We start from the raw sequence: 14,923 nt of genomic DNA, 5'->3' as shown, positions 1-14,923 counted from the left end.
ACAACGTGACGGGCTTCCCCCCCAAATGACGGCGTGCCAAAACGCAGCAACGATTGAACCTGTCTCGTCCAAAATGGATTTGCCCCTCCCATTTTTAGGGACCGCTCTTGAACGGGAAACATTTCCGTCCGGTTGACGATATACCTGGGGGGCGCCATCCCGGGGCTCCGCTGCTGGCTTCAACTTGATTTTTGTTAAGGACAGTTCAGTTGTATTTAACATTTAAGAACCATGGAATGCATTTAGAAGTGTTCATTTTCCAGAATGTGTTCGTGTAAAGGTGGTGGAACAGTGGGCGACCGGTTCGCACAGCTGCCTCACAGTTGTGAGGTCGCGGGTTCCAATCCTGCCCGTGCCTGCGTGGCTTTTCTGCGGGCACTCCGCTTTCCTCCCACATCCCCAAATCATGCACGCTAGTTGAATTGAAGACTCTAAATCGTCGTGAGTGCGAACGGTCGTTTGTTTCCATGTGCCCTGCGTTTGGCTGGCGACCGGTTCAGGGCGTGCCCCGCCTCTCGTCCGGAGTCGGCAGGGATGGGCGCCAGCGACAGAAAATGGGTGGAGGGATGTTTAGGTAAACCTTTTGTTTAACTATATTTTGAAATACATTTTAATTGACTAAGAATGTGAGTACAGCTTTTAAATGTCCCAGCAGTTCTAATGGTCAAACTGTATCATTCCAATGACGTCATTTTCCAGCTGTCAAAGGTTTGAGAACCACTCTACTCAATGAAAACATGGAAGTAATATGAGAACTAAAATTGTGCTGTACTGTACTGTAGGTCATGAACGTGATTTCTTTTTTGTTCCAATGTGGACGTGAAGAACACCGGCGGTCGTGTCGTGACCGTTGAAGCGTTCTCGAACTTTCTGAGGCTCTGCTGCCCTCTGCAGGACAGCGTGTGCGCGTGCGCATCCATTGCAAAAGCGCAGCCTTTGATTTGAATCGGAATTTTGAAACGTGCGCATGCGCGGGGGCGACGGCGGCTGCGAACCGGGACGTTTGTCGACGCGAAGAGCGCGGCGGACCAACTTTGGCCGACTTGAACTTTTGCTTCCACGGCCAGGGTGAGTGAGCCTCCGGCAAAAAAGTTCGTCTCAAAAGTGATTGTTGAACAAGAAAAGAGAACATCGTGGCCGACGTTTGCCGTCTGTCTGTCTGTCTGTCTGTCGGTCAGTCAACACGGAAGTAAAAGTAAGCAAGTGCCCGCCGACACTTTTCTTCGTCTGTTGGCTTCAATTCTGCATCGGCGTGAAAAGTTCAAGTTGGAACTTGTCAGTCCAAAGTTTCCAGAAGGTGCGGCCGCTCGTACAAGGAGAAGAAACGCGAGTCGGACGATCCGACACATCGTCAAAACGGGGGGAAAAAAGCTCCACTCAAACTCGGCTTCTGGCAAACCGGTTTCGTCAGTCGACTGATGACGAGATACGGTTCCTATGGCAACCCAGGAACGTTCCAACCCGAGCGTGACAGCGGTTACCATGGCAACTGCATCTCGCCGACCGCCGGGCGTGGTCAAAGGGTGGAAATAGTCGTCTTGTCCACGTGGGTCCCTGAACGCATCGCCCCAAAGCATCTCCACTGACACGCTCTCACCTTGCGCGTGCGCGTGCGTGTGAATGTTGCGGGTGAGGCCTGAAGAAAGTCGGCGCTCCTCTGCTGACGTCCGCGTGCGGGAAAGTGACGTGCTGCGTTACTGTTGACGTTGCGTCGCTTGCAGGTGTGTGAAGAAGGTTTTCTTGACAGGTCGCGAACAACGTGCCAAAAGTGCCGATTTGCTTGCAGCCGAGGCTTGAAAAGTGGACGCTTGGCCCGACGTTGGCGACAGTAAGCCAACAAACAACAAAAGTTGTGTGGCAACTTTTCTTCTTGGGAAAGTGCAAGTTGAAAAGACTCACGATGGCGCGTGCTTGATTTAGGGATGTTGCTGGCGCTCGTGACAATGCACAATGGACACCAGTGTGTGCGTAGAACGCTTGTTTGTGTGCGCCCAAAATCCTTTGCATGCTGAACAGCATTTCTTTGGGGGGGGGGGGGGGGTTGCCTTTCTGTCACTCTTCCAGTCTCTCTGGCGCAACTTGCAGACGACACCGCCGCGCAATTACGGCTTCTTGTGTTCTCGCAACTGGACTATTTTGGTTGAGCGGTGCAGTTGCGGGCGGCACGACGGACGACCGGTTAGAGCGTCTGAGGACCGGGGTTCGATCGCCGGCCCCGCCTGTGTGGAGTTGGCGTGTTCTCCCCGTGCCTGCGTGGCTTTCCTCCCACATCCCAAAAACATGCGTGAATTGGAGACTCTCAAATTGCCCGTAGGTGCGTTGCGTTGTTTGTTTTATATGTGCCCTGCGATTGGCTGGCGACCGGTTCGGGGCGTACCCCGCCTCCTGCCCGATGACAGCCGGGATAGGAGGAGAAGCGGCTCAGAAGATGGATGGATGGATGGATGGATGGATGGCGTGCGGCTGCGATGGATTCGGTGCCCTGAGATGGACTGAGAAGCTCCACGGGCGGTGTTGCTTGTGTGGTCTGGAAGTTTGAAATGAACCCATTTTGCGTGTGACCGTGATGGCAAGCGGCCGTCCGGCAGGGGGCGTCGCAGAAAACGCCCCGACTTTGCGTCTAATTGGATCAGGGTCAGGCTGCCGCTCGGATTTCCGTCCGCTTCCCGATCGCCTCTCTCGCCGGCCGAAGGTAAGCGAAGAAAGAAATGCACCGGCGCCGATTGTTTTCTTGCCACTTGCGTGTCCTGCAACACACGTGCGCTTCGGGCGCTTCGGGCCGGTGGCGTGTCTGCGGCGTCTCGTTCCCGATTGAAATAGAAGCTTCCAGATGATACTTTGAATTCTCCAGGTACAAATACTCGATGAGCGCGCTGAAGTAGATGTTTTTCTTTCAGGTGCGTTACTTGAGTATTTGATGTTCTGCCGATTGGCTATTGGTGGCGTGTGTCAGTCAGTCGGCATGCGGTGAGCAGGAGCTAATCTCAGGAGGTCACGTGAGCGGACTCTTATTAATCACCACGGAAACCAGTTGACACCGAGATAAGTCGGTTTCAGCACGCTAAGCGCCTCTCTGCAGGGGGGCACGCCCCCCAGTGGTGCGAATATGCGTCCTATTTATAGAAGAAGCGCTCATGCCGTAGTTGATGCAACGATTCATCGATTCCTCATTTACAGACTTTGTTGAACTTCAGATTGTCCAAATCGTCTCAGCGGCCGATATTCTCGATTTCGGCCGTCCTCCATGTAAGAAGACTGACATTTACAAACATCTGCTTTGACTTTGGAAAACAATCATCAGCATTATTTCCCATTTGTATTTGATTTCTTTTGAGGATTTTCTTTCGTCTCTATTTTCTGACGGATGTCGTTGGGCAAACCAGTAACGGAAACATCATCGATTTCTGCTTGTGCATTTTCTGGACTGTCAATTTGAAAAAAAATCCATCTTTTCGAGTAAAGGGATGGCAATTATTATTCTTTTTTTTTTGATCCCATTCATCAGTTAATCGAGAAATAATCAACAGATGTTTTCTGTACCGCTTATCCTCACACGCGGGTCGCGGACATGCCCGCGCCTAACCCGGCTAACTGCGGGCGAGAGGGAGGGTACACCCTGCGCCGGTCGCCAGCCAATCGCAGGGCACATTCACACACACACGTTCATACCTACGGACAATTTAGTCTTCAATTAACCTAGCGTGCGCGTTTTTGGGATGCGGGAGGAAATCAGAGTCCCTAAAGATAAAAACAACAAAGCAAAAAAAACCACGTGCAAACGCCACACAGGAAGGCCGGATTTGAACCTCGGTCCTCAGAACTGGGAGGCGGAGGTGCCAAGCAGTCATCCGCCCACAGATGAGTCGATTATTCAAATAATGATTAGTTTCCGCCTGAGTTGAATCACCGTAGCGACACCGTCACCATGTTGCCCTCCGCTCGACCCTCTCCCCGCAGAGTCGCTCACTTCCCGTCGCCGTCGTCGTCGTCCTCGCTGAGCGCGAGCCCCGAGGAGGGCGGAGGCGATTCATGTGACCAGAAGGGGCGGCGCATCATCATGGCGCCGACGTACCTGGACCGCGTGGTCTCGGAGATCATCGAGACCGAGAGGACGTACGTCAGAGACCTGCGGATGATCGTGGAGGTGACTGGGCCTTCGGGAAAATAATGGGAAAGTTCTTTTTGAGTAGCGACGTGACAAGCGGCCGCCATATTTGTGGAATTTTCCTGAAGGAAAGGGAGTGAGCTCTTCGACAAATACATTCCGGAAAAACAATCTGAGCGATAATGTGGACTTTTTAGGGCAAGTGAAGCCCTTCGAAACGTCCCGCTCATTTAGTCGCGTCCACTTTTGGGAATGATTGGGGAATATTCTTTTGATCTGAAACATGTCAGCCAATGGGAGAAGGGCTGCAGACCAAATGAAAGGCTCCGAGAGATACGTTGACAAAGAATAACAATCGAGTTGTACTGTTTGCTTATCATCGGAAGGCATTTACGGAGCAAATTGTCTGTCGGCGATATCCCATTTCTCATCGGGTTTTGAGAATTCTCGGTGCGTCTCGCTCGGGTCGAAGCGGCCATTCCAACTTCGGACGGACAACTCTTGCCACGTTGTTTTACACAATTCTAGCGATTGGGAACGACGGACGGTCGCTCACGTCGGCAATCGCTGCGAAGCGTTTTCCGGCGGACACCTGACGGAACTCCAACTACTATCTGGCACGTCCGCGAGTTGAAGTGGCCACTCCAAGCGCACTCAGCATTTGGGCAAATCTTGTCACGTGGCTATTTCAAGGCCACGAGGTAATTCCCACATCGCGGTCGTGTCCCGTCCCGTCCCGCCAGGACTACCTGGCGCACATCATCGACCGGGCGGACCCGAGCGTCCGCCCGGAGCAGGTCTGCTTCCTCTTCGGCAACATCGAGGACATTTACGAGTTCAACAGGTGAGTTCGACCAAGCCTTTGTCGTCCTCGGACGCCTGAACGCGTCTCTCGTCGGCAGCGAGCTGCTTCAGGATCTGGACCTGTGCCGGCGGGACGCGGTGGCGGTGGCCAGGTGCTTCGTCACGAAGGTGAGGAAGGTGCGCTCGCTCCTTCCGGGTCTTCCGACCTCGCAAATAATCCCGCGCGCGTGTGATTTCATTTCAGAGCGAGTACTTTGACATCTACACTCAGTATTGCACCAACTACCCGAAGTGAGGCCTCGCCTCGGCCCGTGCGCACGTTGTTGACCTTTCGCCCTCCCTGACCGCCCGTGCGCTCGTTGCAGCTCGGTGGCGGCGCTGACCGACTGCATGCAGGACAAAAGCCTGGCCGTCTTCTTCCGGGAGCGCCAGGCCGCCCTGAAGCGGCCGCTGCCTTTGGGCTCGTACCTGCTCAAACCCGTCCAGAGGATCCTCAAGTACCACCTGCTGCTCCAGGTGACGTCACGGCGATGAGATGAGGAGGACGCCCCGCGGATCCCTAGGAACTCGCTTCAGTTCGAATGACCGAGCTGTCCGTCAAGTTCCGACACTTGGATGCGGCGTGTTCCCTTGTTTGCTCCCAAAATATGTTGTGGTTGTTGTTTTGAACTGCACATAATGACCCTTGTTCATTTCTCTATGAACAATGAAAAGCCGGAAAGGTCCAATGAGCCGCGCGTCTCCGCCTGTTGCCGTTCAAACAGACGAGAGAATAATTGGCCGCTTGGTTTTTATGTTTAGGAGATCGCCAAGCACTTCGACCCCCAGGAGGAAGGCTACGAGGTGGTGGAGGAGGCCATCGTCACCATGACGAGCGTGGCCTGGTACATCAACGACATGAAGCGCAAACACGAGCACGCCGTCAGACTGCAGGTCAGAGGCGGCCGAGTCGGAGTGGTGACGGCGGAAAAGTCCCGCAGGAGACGGCGGCCGGGCATCCGAACGCGCACGTTTATCGGGGGAGTCGCAGCGGGCATAGCGCGTTCCCGGCGCTCCGATCGCTGCAAAGGCGACATTTGAGGGCGTGTCCAAACGCCTTTGAGTTCGCCTCGATTTCCGGTGCATTCGTGGCTTCCTAGATTATATTATAAATGCTTCCCAAATCTTCCCATTGTTTTGGGAATAAGTATATTCAGAAAATAGTCACATTTATTGATTATTATCTTAGTGCAAACAATCTGAAATTTCTCAACGAAATCCATTGCAGTTTTTTTCCTTCATCGACACGTGCGATCTAGAGTTAGTATGTAGCGTTTGGAAAACGCTCCAGAAATGATTTTGAGGGTACGTGCATTTCTGCATCCCTCTGGAAATCGCGGCAAGCTCAAGTGACCCTAACCAGCCACCATACAAACAAAAGCAGGCGGTCGTCCTCAACTTGTAAATGGGTCCAAGTTGCGCCAGTGCTTTCCCACCAAAGCAACCCGAAGCTGTTGACGGACATTTTGCAAGGTCCCGTATTTCGTCCAACATGGGACGAATCGTATCAAAGTTTCCATTTCATTTCCAAAAACACCCGAGTGTCCAGAAAAGGCCCGCCTGACAGCTACTTGTGTTGGAGCCACTTTCGGACCCGCTCTGTCCATATTTGGCTAAGACCGCCCCCTTTCCTCCGTGTCGCGAGAGCACACGCGTCGGCACGCCGTCGACAGCGCCGGCTCGGGAGCGGAGACGTAGGCGGAGATGTTCGCTAGCGACGTGGAGAAATTCCAAGGAGCAAAAGCGTCTGGCGCTCAGGAATGCGGGCTTCATTTCAATTCGTACAGTATTTCACGTGTTTACTGAGGCGCCATAGGAACAATATGACATCCCGAATACTCGAAAAAGTGGGTTTGACATATTTATTTCGGTTAGATTTATTACCAAGGCGGCGTAGCATTCGTCGCGAAGTCGGCTTACTTGGCCCCTGAAGCGTGGCATCGTTTCCGTTGAACAAGTGCTTCAATAGCAGGCGTCCGATTGTGAGTGGCAGCCAATTCAGTGGTCGGTGGTCAATGAGTGAGATTTAGTTTCCGCCGGTGCAGAGACGATCCGGCGCCTTGTCGTGGATTCGATTCCACAATGAGAATCGGAATTCCTCTTTATTGCCCAGCGTGTCAAAAACGCACGAGGAATTTGCCCCCCGCGAGTTGGAGCCGCTCGAGCACGACAAGAGACAATCGATTACGCGGGCCAATTTGGGTCCCGTTGTCATCAGGCGCCCGGTCCTCGTCGCCTTCTGCGCAGTGAGCGAACCCGATGTAGGCCCGCGCTCCTTGGAATGACGTCGCCCGTCAGGCTAGACCGCAAAGTCCGCGAGAACTGGAACTCCGGATTGCCGGGCCTGCCCTTTTGTTTTTTTCGGCAACGGGGCCTTTTATAAAGTCAGTTGAAACAAACGCTACAAAGGGATTTTCGAGCGAGGTCAAGTGGCCAATCCAGCCGCACGTTTCCACAGAACATTTTGGGCCCGGCGGATAAAAGTCAAAAGATGAATCCGAGAAAAAGACCCCACGGTTCATGTTCCTCCATGTCAGTGCTGCCCCTTTGCCCCAAAGTCTCAACCGGCATTTCCTCAAGCAACAAGCCTGTTTGTGTATTCGACTGGAGGGAGCGGGGGGGGGGGGGGGGGGGGGATGTCCTAACAGTGCTCATCAAGTCATGCAAAGGAAATCACAAAGTGATTTGCCGCTTTTTCCTTTTTGCTTTTTGTGCTCTCGCAGGAGGTTCAGTCGCTGCTGCTGCACTGGAAAGGTCCGGACCTGACCACGTACGGCGAGCTGGTCCTGGAGGGAACCTTCAAGGTCCACCGGGCCAAAAACGAGCGAACGCTCTTCCTTTTGGAGCGCGTGCTGCTCATCACCAAACGCCGCGGCGAGCACTACGTGTACAAGGAGCACATCTCGGTGAGACGCGCGCATCGACGCCATGATTTGTACACGATGTGAAATGGGCAGGCCCGGTGACGGAGGTCCACTAGGACTGACCTCGCCCATCCACAGTAATCGAGCAAGTTGAAATAAAGAGCGCCTCGTTGTTGTCGTTGCGTCAGTGCTCCGCGCTGATGCTGATCGAGATCACCAAAGACAGTCTGAGCTTCAGCGTGACTCACTACAAACAACCCAAGCGGCCGCACACCGTGCAGGTCAGCGGGCGCCGTCGCCAGGGGGCGGGGCTTTCTCCGCATCACGTGACCGACCGCCGCCCTTTGTTTCTCAGGCCAAATCCGTGGAGGAGAAGAAGATGTGGGCCCAACACATCAAACGCATCATTCTGGAAAACCACCACGATATCATCCCGCAGAAGGTCGGGATCGCGTTCGACTTCGCCGTCAACTTCCGCATAAGCGAGTTGTAATTCCGGTTTAAATGTATCCAGTGTGAATAAAGTTATGGCGGTGTGTGTTTCAGGCCAAAGACACCATCTTGAATCCCAGATGTGAGTAAAGCCGCTTCAAGCAAACGTCCGAGAGTCCAGGTGTGACCATAACGCGGCACACGTCGCCCCCTGTAGATCCTACCGGGCATCGCTACTGCCCGGAGAGGCTCAAGAAAGTTCCGTGCTGTTCGCCCGACGAGTTTCCACGTCAACGCTCGGCAGGTGAAGCCTACGCACGCACGCACGCACGCACGCACGCATGATCTTTGAGGAATGGGTGATGGATGGATGGATGGAAGGATGAATGGAGGGACGGAAAGAAATCACCAAGAAATTGATGTTGACGTCGTTTCTGCTTCAGACGCGAACGAGAGAATTGAGTCGAGCGCCAAAGGTAAACGCTTGAATTGATTATTGATGGATTTTGGATCATTCCTGTCATCGTCATCATCACCTCGTTGTTCGCAGGGCAAGTGGGCGCGGTCGCCAAGGTAAGAAGCGTTGATGGACGGAATTCAGGATCATCGAGACAATGAAAAGGTCAAAGTTGAGTTGTGGAGGAGACATGATGACTGCCGTCAGGTGGTTACCGTGACAACCACCTTTGCTTCTGAATTAAAGTCACTCGAGAGAGAGCAGATGACGCGTGGACGTCAAGCATACATCTCGACCCCTAGAGGGGTCACCAACACTAATCACTATCAGCATCAGCTACAACAATTTGGATCAATCATCTGATTTTGGATTTCTTGAGGTCTGCATGAAAGCAGACTGATTATCTTGGTGTATTTTCCAAATAAGACATTTGCAAACGTCTGCTTCGACTCCGGGAAACAATTCTTCATTTTCCGTCGGCAACTGAATCCTACTCAGGGAAAGTGACTTGCAACCTTGATGGAGCCAAGGCACATATTTGACATTGGGAAAATCCCACGGCACACCAACGGACACAAATGTCACCAAAAGGTGGAGACATTCATGACTGTATGTACTTCCTGCCATCTCACAGAAGATGAGATTCATTTGTTCCGTCTGTCCCTTTGCCTCGCTGGCATAAATAGAGGAACAAAGATGCATTATTTATCAGTATTATTCTCTCCTTTTTTCTGAGCAATGAAATAAAATGGGATAATTTCCCACGGCACACTGGTTGGGAATCACTGCTCTATTATCAAAGTCATCGTTATTTGCAGTGATAACGTGTGATGGGACCTGAAGCAGCCTCAGAACCTTGGCTCCCTCTCATATCGCTTCGCTTCGCTTGAATGCCAAATACATTTGCATTCAAGCTGAACGGATGGAATAGTTGATAGAAGAATGGATTCCGAAAGTCTTGGATCGTGACACTGCGCTGTAATCGGCAATATGTGTATTTCTTTCTCAGGAGCCCGGCCGGGGTCTCCGGTCGATGCCTGTGAGAGGCGGGGTCACGTTGGGATCGCGATGACTTTGACAAATAAAAGCTTGCCCGTGGAAGATTTGACTTGCGTTTGGTGTGCATCGACGAGGTCAAAGGTCAGGTCGGAAGATAACGATGAGAGCGAGGCCGACGTTAGCGCGTCGCCCGACCTCGCTAGCTCTGTGCCGGCCGCCGTCTCTTGCTGGCGCAACGGGGCGAGCGAGGCTCTCCGCTAGCGATCATGCGCGCACTTAACAACGTAACAAAAGGCTTAACGCTACATCGCTAATGTCGGCTGCCGATTGGACCTCGGCGGCGTTGTGCCGTACTTGGAGTGGAGCGGGACAGCGGGATATTGCTACTTTTAGCTCGTTAGCGTCTCACGTTCCCAATCATTGAGGATCCGCCTCAGCCATTCTTCATGTCGTCAGCAGATAGGTGACGGACACGTGGTCTTGCGCCAATGGGCTAAGCTGCCAACACTGGGAAACGCTAAGCAATGTTCCCCGCTTCTAGCCTAAAATATCTGCCGAGTCGCTTTGTCAAGCTAAGCTAGTAGTGTTCCTTGCGCTGGCATTCTTGTTTAGGCGGCTGCTTTGGATAGGCGGGGGACTCGAGTCGCAGAATTTTAGGACTTGTAGCTAAAACCTATGGAAGACTCCACTTGACTGGGACTTGGTCTTCACGAAACTTAACTTGGCTGAGACTTGAACGAAGTGACTTGACCAGTCTTGCCTGTTGCCATTTGCAAGTCAAAGATAAGACGCTCCACAACTCTGACATCTAACTTCATCCGTTGCTATAAAACCCACAAGACAGGTAAGCTTAACAGTTTAGCTTGGCGAAAGCTGGTCAGCGACTCTGCGAATGAATATTATGTAGGGTGTTGTGACTGAGCAAGATTGGATGACTTGACTTATTACTTTCTTGACTTGGGACTTGCTTGAATGTTTACGGTTAAGACTTCAGACTCTTGCGACTTGCACGTCTGTGACTTACTCCCACCTCTGCTGGTTAGGGTTAGGGTACTAGTACTTGATGGGTTGCGTGGAGCTTGGTCGTGGTCAAGCATTGGGGTTCAGTGGTGATGCTCGATGTAGCGTTGAAGGGTTAGTTAAGATGAAGAAAGGTTGGAGGACTTTCAGAGTCCCATTTAAGACCTTTTGCATTTTGGGCTCATGAACTAATTAGCTTGTGTGACTTGTCGAAGGAGATGGAGAGAAGCGACGTTTCCTTCAACGATTCCAATGAAGAAAGTGGCCTCGGTGAAGAGGAGGAGCCTGTAGGACCCGAAGCAGCTTGTGAGCAGGTCAGTCCGAGTCCACCTTTGGCCAAGCAACCACCAATGTCAGTGTTCACCAGAGGTGGGCGGAAGTCACGTGCAGTATGTGCAAGTGATGAGGAAGTCTCAAGTCTTAAACGTCAAGTTTCAAGCAAGATTAAAAAAGTCAAGTCATACACAAAAAAATCTAATAGGCCACTACCTTGAAAATGCAGCTTATTGAATACAATCCTGCAAGATTTGCCAAGCCATGTAGTTCAAGTCATTAATTTCAGCTTTCACTTTCAGCAAAGAATGTCCCAAGTCCTAAAACTGCCAACTTGAGTCTGACTTGACTCCAGCCATGTAACCAGAGTCCCCCACCTCTGGTGTTCAGGCTGTCAGTTCCTCGGGTTCTCTTCTTGATCAATTTCTTCTCTCCTAACACACTTCAAGGAATCCATCCTTGCTTTGCAGCTGTCCACAGAAGAGGAAGCGTTAGGTTCTCTACTTCCTCCAGAGTCCTGCCCATTGTCTGAGCGAGCCGGATCAGAGGACCTGAAACCTGCCCAAGTCCCTGTGTGCGCAGAGGACCCATTGTCCGCCACCCCAGAGTCAGAATCTAAACCCGGAAGTAGCGGAGAATCCTCTGAAGACGAGGATGGCGAGAAGGAAGCAGATGGAAACGGCAGCATTCTTCCTTCGTCCGTCCTGGATAAAGCGGGCACTATCGCAGAGCACTTTAGCAGCGTGAAGCGAGGCGCTCCGGGCCAGGATGACGTCTGCTCTCCGGGAGCTTCGCCACGGTTACCCGTCGCGACCAGAGGTCACCTCGGTTTCAGTGCCAAACACGCCGGACCCGGACCGTCTTCGCCGCTCAACAGCGTCGGCTCGGATCTGAGCGAAGCCGACCGGATGCTCCTGTCTCCTCGGGGCGACGCTCGCTTTGACGAGGACAGCGGTGTTCTGCGAAGGCGAGACTCAACCCTCTCCAGTCAGGACCAACTTCTCATCGGGAAGATCAAGATGTACTACGAGAAAGCAGAGAACCAGGAAGCCGGCTTCGGCCTCCGGCGTAGAGAGAGTCTGACGTACATCCCGGCAGGCCTCGTGAAAACGTCGGTCAGCCGCCTTAACAGCATCCCCGCCCAGACCGAGCCCTTGCCCCCAGCTGTGGACTCCAGTTCGCTGCCATCAGATTCCAAAGGTCGCATGGTCTCCAGTGACTCTTTGGATGGTCAGAGAAGCGCAGGTCTCCAAAATTCTGGGTTGCTTGTGAAAGGGTTCTCCCGGTCCAGAGCGCAAAGGCAACAGAACGCAGAGGATGAAGACTTCAGACCTTCCAGCGAAATGCTCAAAGTCTGGCAAGCGATGGAAAAGCAACTCGGCAGGACTATCTGCCTTTCCGACGTTACGAACAAAAGACTTCAAAAGGAGGGAGCTGAGCTGGACCTGGACTCCATCTCACGGGAGACCGTTGCGGCTTCATCCCTCAGAGACAAAGGCAACAACAGGACCCGCACAGCAAGCTTGACCGTTCCTCCCGGTGTGCTCAGAGCTCAGCTTCCTCAAGGCGCCCAACTTGGAACACACACCGTAGACGAGGACGAGAAACTGACAGATGACAAAGCGGACAGCAAGGTCCGCTATCTCGCACGTCAGTACAGCCAGAGCCTCAAAAGCGTCACACCGCTTGTCAGACGGCGAAGTTACGGAAGCCTGGCGGACAAGCGGACCCTGGCCTGCGTGCTGGAGGAAAGCCCAGACAGCGGTAAGAAAAGCTGTTGTTATATATTTGCTCATGTACTAGCATGGCTAATGCTATTTTTGGTTTGTGAACTTGTATCCAGTGGACCTCTCACCGCGGCTTGGTCCCTAACCCGCGCCAGTAGTGAGAAAAATGGCCACGTTCTGCAAAACGTTCTGATACCTACCAGTGCTCCAAGCCTCTTACTTACGACTTTAGCAAGTTACGAGGCTGACAGCAGCTGCTGCCGGACTGTGCTTGCGTTAACCTGTTCTACGATTGGGAAAAATGCATCAGAGACAATGGCTCTCCTTTCCCACGTGCGAGGGCATTACAGTCACAGTATGAACCAATCCGTCCAAATGGATTGCTTAAAACCAAAAAAAACAGACAGAGCGGGGAAAACACGGTTTGTGAATTTGTGAATGGTGAACTGCGAATAGGGTTGGGGCTTACTCTATGAGCTTAGTTGCTGACCTATGTTTGTTAGCTTATTTACGAGGGTGGCAACGCTAACGATTGGGTGTGGCCTCTAATTGTTTGGCAGGTCCCAGTCCAACTCTGCCAGCCGCCGCTCCCGTGGATCAGGTGCCGCCGCGGAGTCCCGAGCCCGCCGGCGTCTCTCCGGGTCAGAGTCGCTCTCGCAGTCCCGCCGGCGCCATCTGTGCACCTCAGTCCGCCGAGGGCTTCGACTGGCCCGACGTGCGAGAACTGCGGTCCAAGTACTCGGACGGGAGCGGGTCTAACGCGGCGAGCCGGAGTTCCTCCGTCCCGGAGCAAATGTTTGACGTCGGGTCGAGCGGGCGTTCCTTGAGCGACGCTGCGCCTCGTCGGCCCTATGCCGCCTGGACCTCCGGCCGCCTTAAATCCCACAAGGGGCTCCACGGAGCACATTCTCTGGACCCTTGGCTTAGCGGCGCCCTCGTGCGTGAGACCCGAGGGCAGCGGGCCGCTAACGACACTGCTGATCACGTTACGCGAGAAAAGTTCCCTCGGCGGCAGCTCTTGGTCACCGGGAAGCTTTCGCCAGAAGCCGAACCGGAACCAGCTGAGGCAATCGATGACGACGACGACGACGACGCTTACGTTGAGATCCGCTCTCCGACCAGTCGGGAGAAGATTTCCATCTTGGCCGTCATGGACCGCTGCCGGGCCTACCAGGAGTCGGACGAGTACAAACAGAGAAGTCAACTTGCTAAGTCTCCAGACGGAGACCAATCCCAAACTGCTGGAGATCACCTCAAAACCGCCGGAGACCACTTCCAAACCTCGGCTGCTACTGGACAGCACAACTTAGTGAAAAATCTCAGACAAAAGTTCCAGAAGCTCAACTCCTAAAACGCAGAAAATGAGAATTCATATGGAATGCCGTTGGAGCATTTATTCCATACCCTACTAGTGTGTCGAATTGTCCATGTACTAGTACATTCTTTGTCCTCGCTCGTTAGACAACTCAGTGCACCACCCTAGTAACATTTTTACCAGTACTAGTGCCCCTGTTTTTCTACTAGTACACAATTAACTCTTACCAGTAAACTACTGTGCTACACTATTAACACTACTAGACCCAACTGGTAGGCCTGTGTCACGCACTAGTAGCCTCCTTATCAAGAATATCCAGCTTAAGGTCCATGTACCATTTTGGCATACTTATAGGACAACTACATGTTAGCTAGTGAGGCCAAAACTGTGCACTAGTTGATATCTGTGTGCTACTAGTGCTAACTGTTCATTTCAGATCATTTCACTGCTAGCACTAGTAATACTAGTAGCACAGTTTTGCCTCACTAGTAACATGTTGTCATTCCACTAGTGTGAATGTGCTAGTACATGCACTAGTGCACTAGTAGGATAAATCTATCAGTCAAAGAAACGCTGGAGATTGATGTCATGTGACCTTGCTTCAAGGGGCAGGTCACGTGATGGTCTGCGAACCGTCTCCGTGGCAACAACAAACAAGTCCATTAACTCCGTCGAAGTTGGTTTTCTGATTCAAATGAGTGATTTTATAGTGATTGATTCGAAACACGCTCTTCGTTTGAGTACTCTGTCGTAATATTTAATGTCACAACTATTGTATTGTATTGTATTGTGTATTGTGTACAGCACTTCAACATTTATTGGAGAAATAAAACACTGGCTGGCCTCCTGGGCTGTGGACAAATCAAGGTCACGTGAGCGCCTTTTTGG

The 14,923-nt window shown here is 52.4% G+C and overlaps 1 protein-coding gene across 5 annotated transcripts; it reads left to right on the top strand.

The window, feature by feature from the left end:
* Positions 1–89: 89 nt before the first annotated feature.
* On the top strand, positions 90–14,901 carry LOC133468390 (pleckstrin homology domain-containing family G member 3-like). 5 transcript variants are annotated; one of them, XM_061754241.1, is made up of 17 exons: positions 90–1,068; positions 3,958–4,144; positions 4,849–4,949; positions 5,008–5,077; positions 5,154–5,200; positions 5,275–5,425; positions 5,711–5,842; positions 7,672–7,854; positions 8,001–8,093; positions 8,168–8,254; positions 8,359–8,386; positions 8,462–8,548; positions 8,688–8,720; positions 8,795–8,817; positions 10,936–11,034; positions 11,464–12,757; positions 13,281–14,901. In XM_061754241.1, exons 1-17 carry the CDS (start codon positions 968–970, stop codon positions 14,069–14,071), a joined length of 3,507 nt encoding a protein of 1,168 aa, XP_061610225.1. In that variant the 5' UTR covers positions 90–967; the 3' UTR covers positions 14,072–14,901. The 5 variants fall into 5 exon arrangements, with proteins under 5 accessions (XP_061610225.1, XP_061610224.1, XP_061610228.1 ...); XM_061754240.1 differs by having other exon boundaries at positions 11,443–12,757; XM_061754242.1 differs by lacking the exon at positions 90–1,068 and adding an exon at positions 2,418–2,692 and having other exon boundaries at positions 11,443–12,757.
* The last annotated feature ends 22 nt before the right edge of the window (positions 14,902–14,923 follow it).

This window comes from Phyllopteryx taeniolatus, chromosome 18 (assembly GCF_024500385.1).
Source record: "Phyllopteryx taeniolatus isolate TA_2022b chromosome 18, UOR_Ptae_1.2, whole genome shotgun sequence".
In the NCBI taxonomy this organism is placed as follows: Eukaryota; Metazoa; Chordata; class Actinopteri; order Syngnathiformes; family Syngnathidae; genus Phyllopteryx; species Phyllopteryx taeniolatus.
This window is presented reverse-complemented; position numbering and strand designations above follow the sequence as displayed.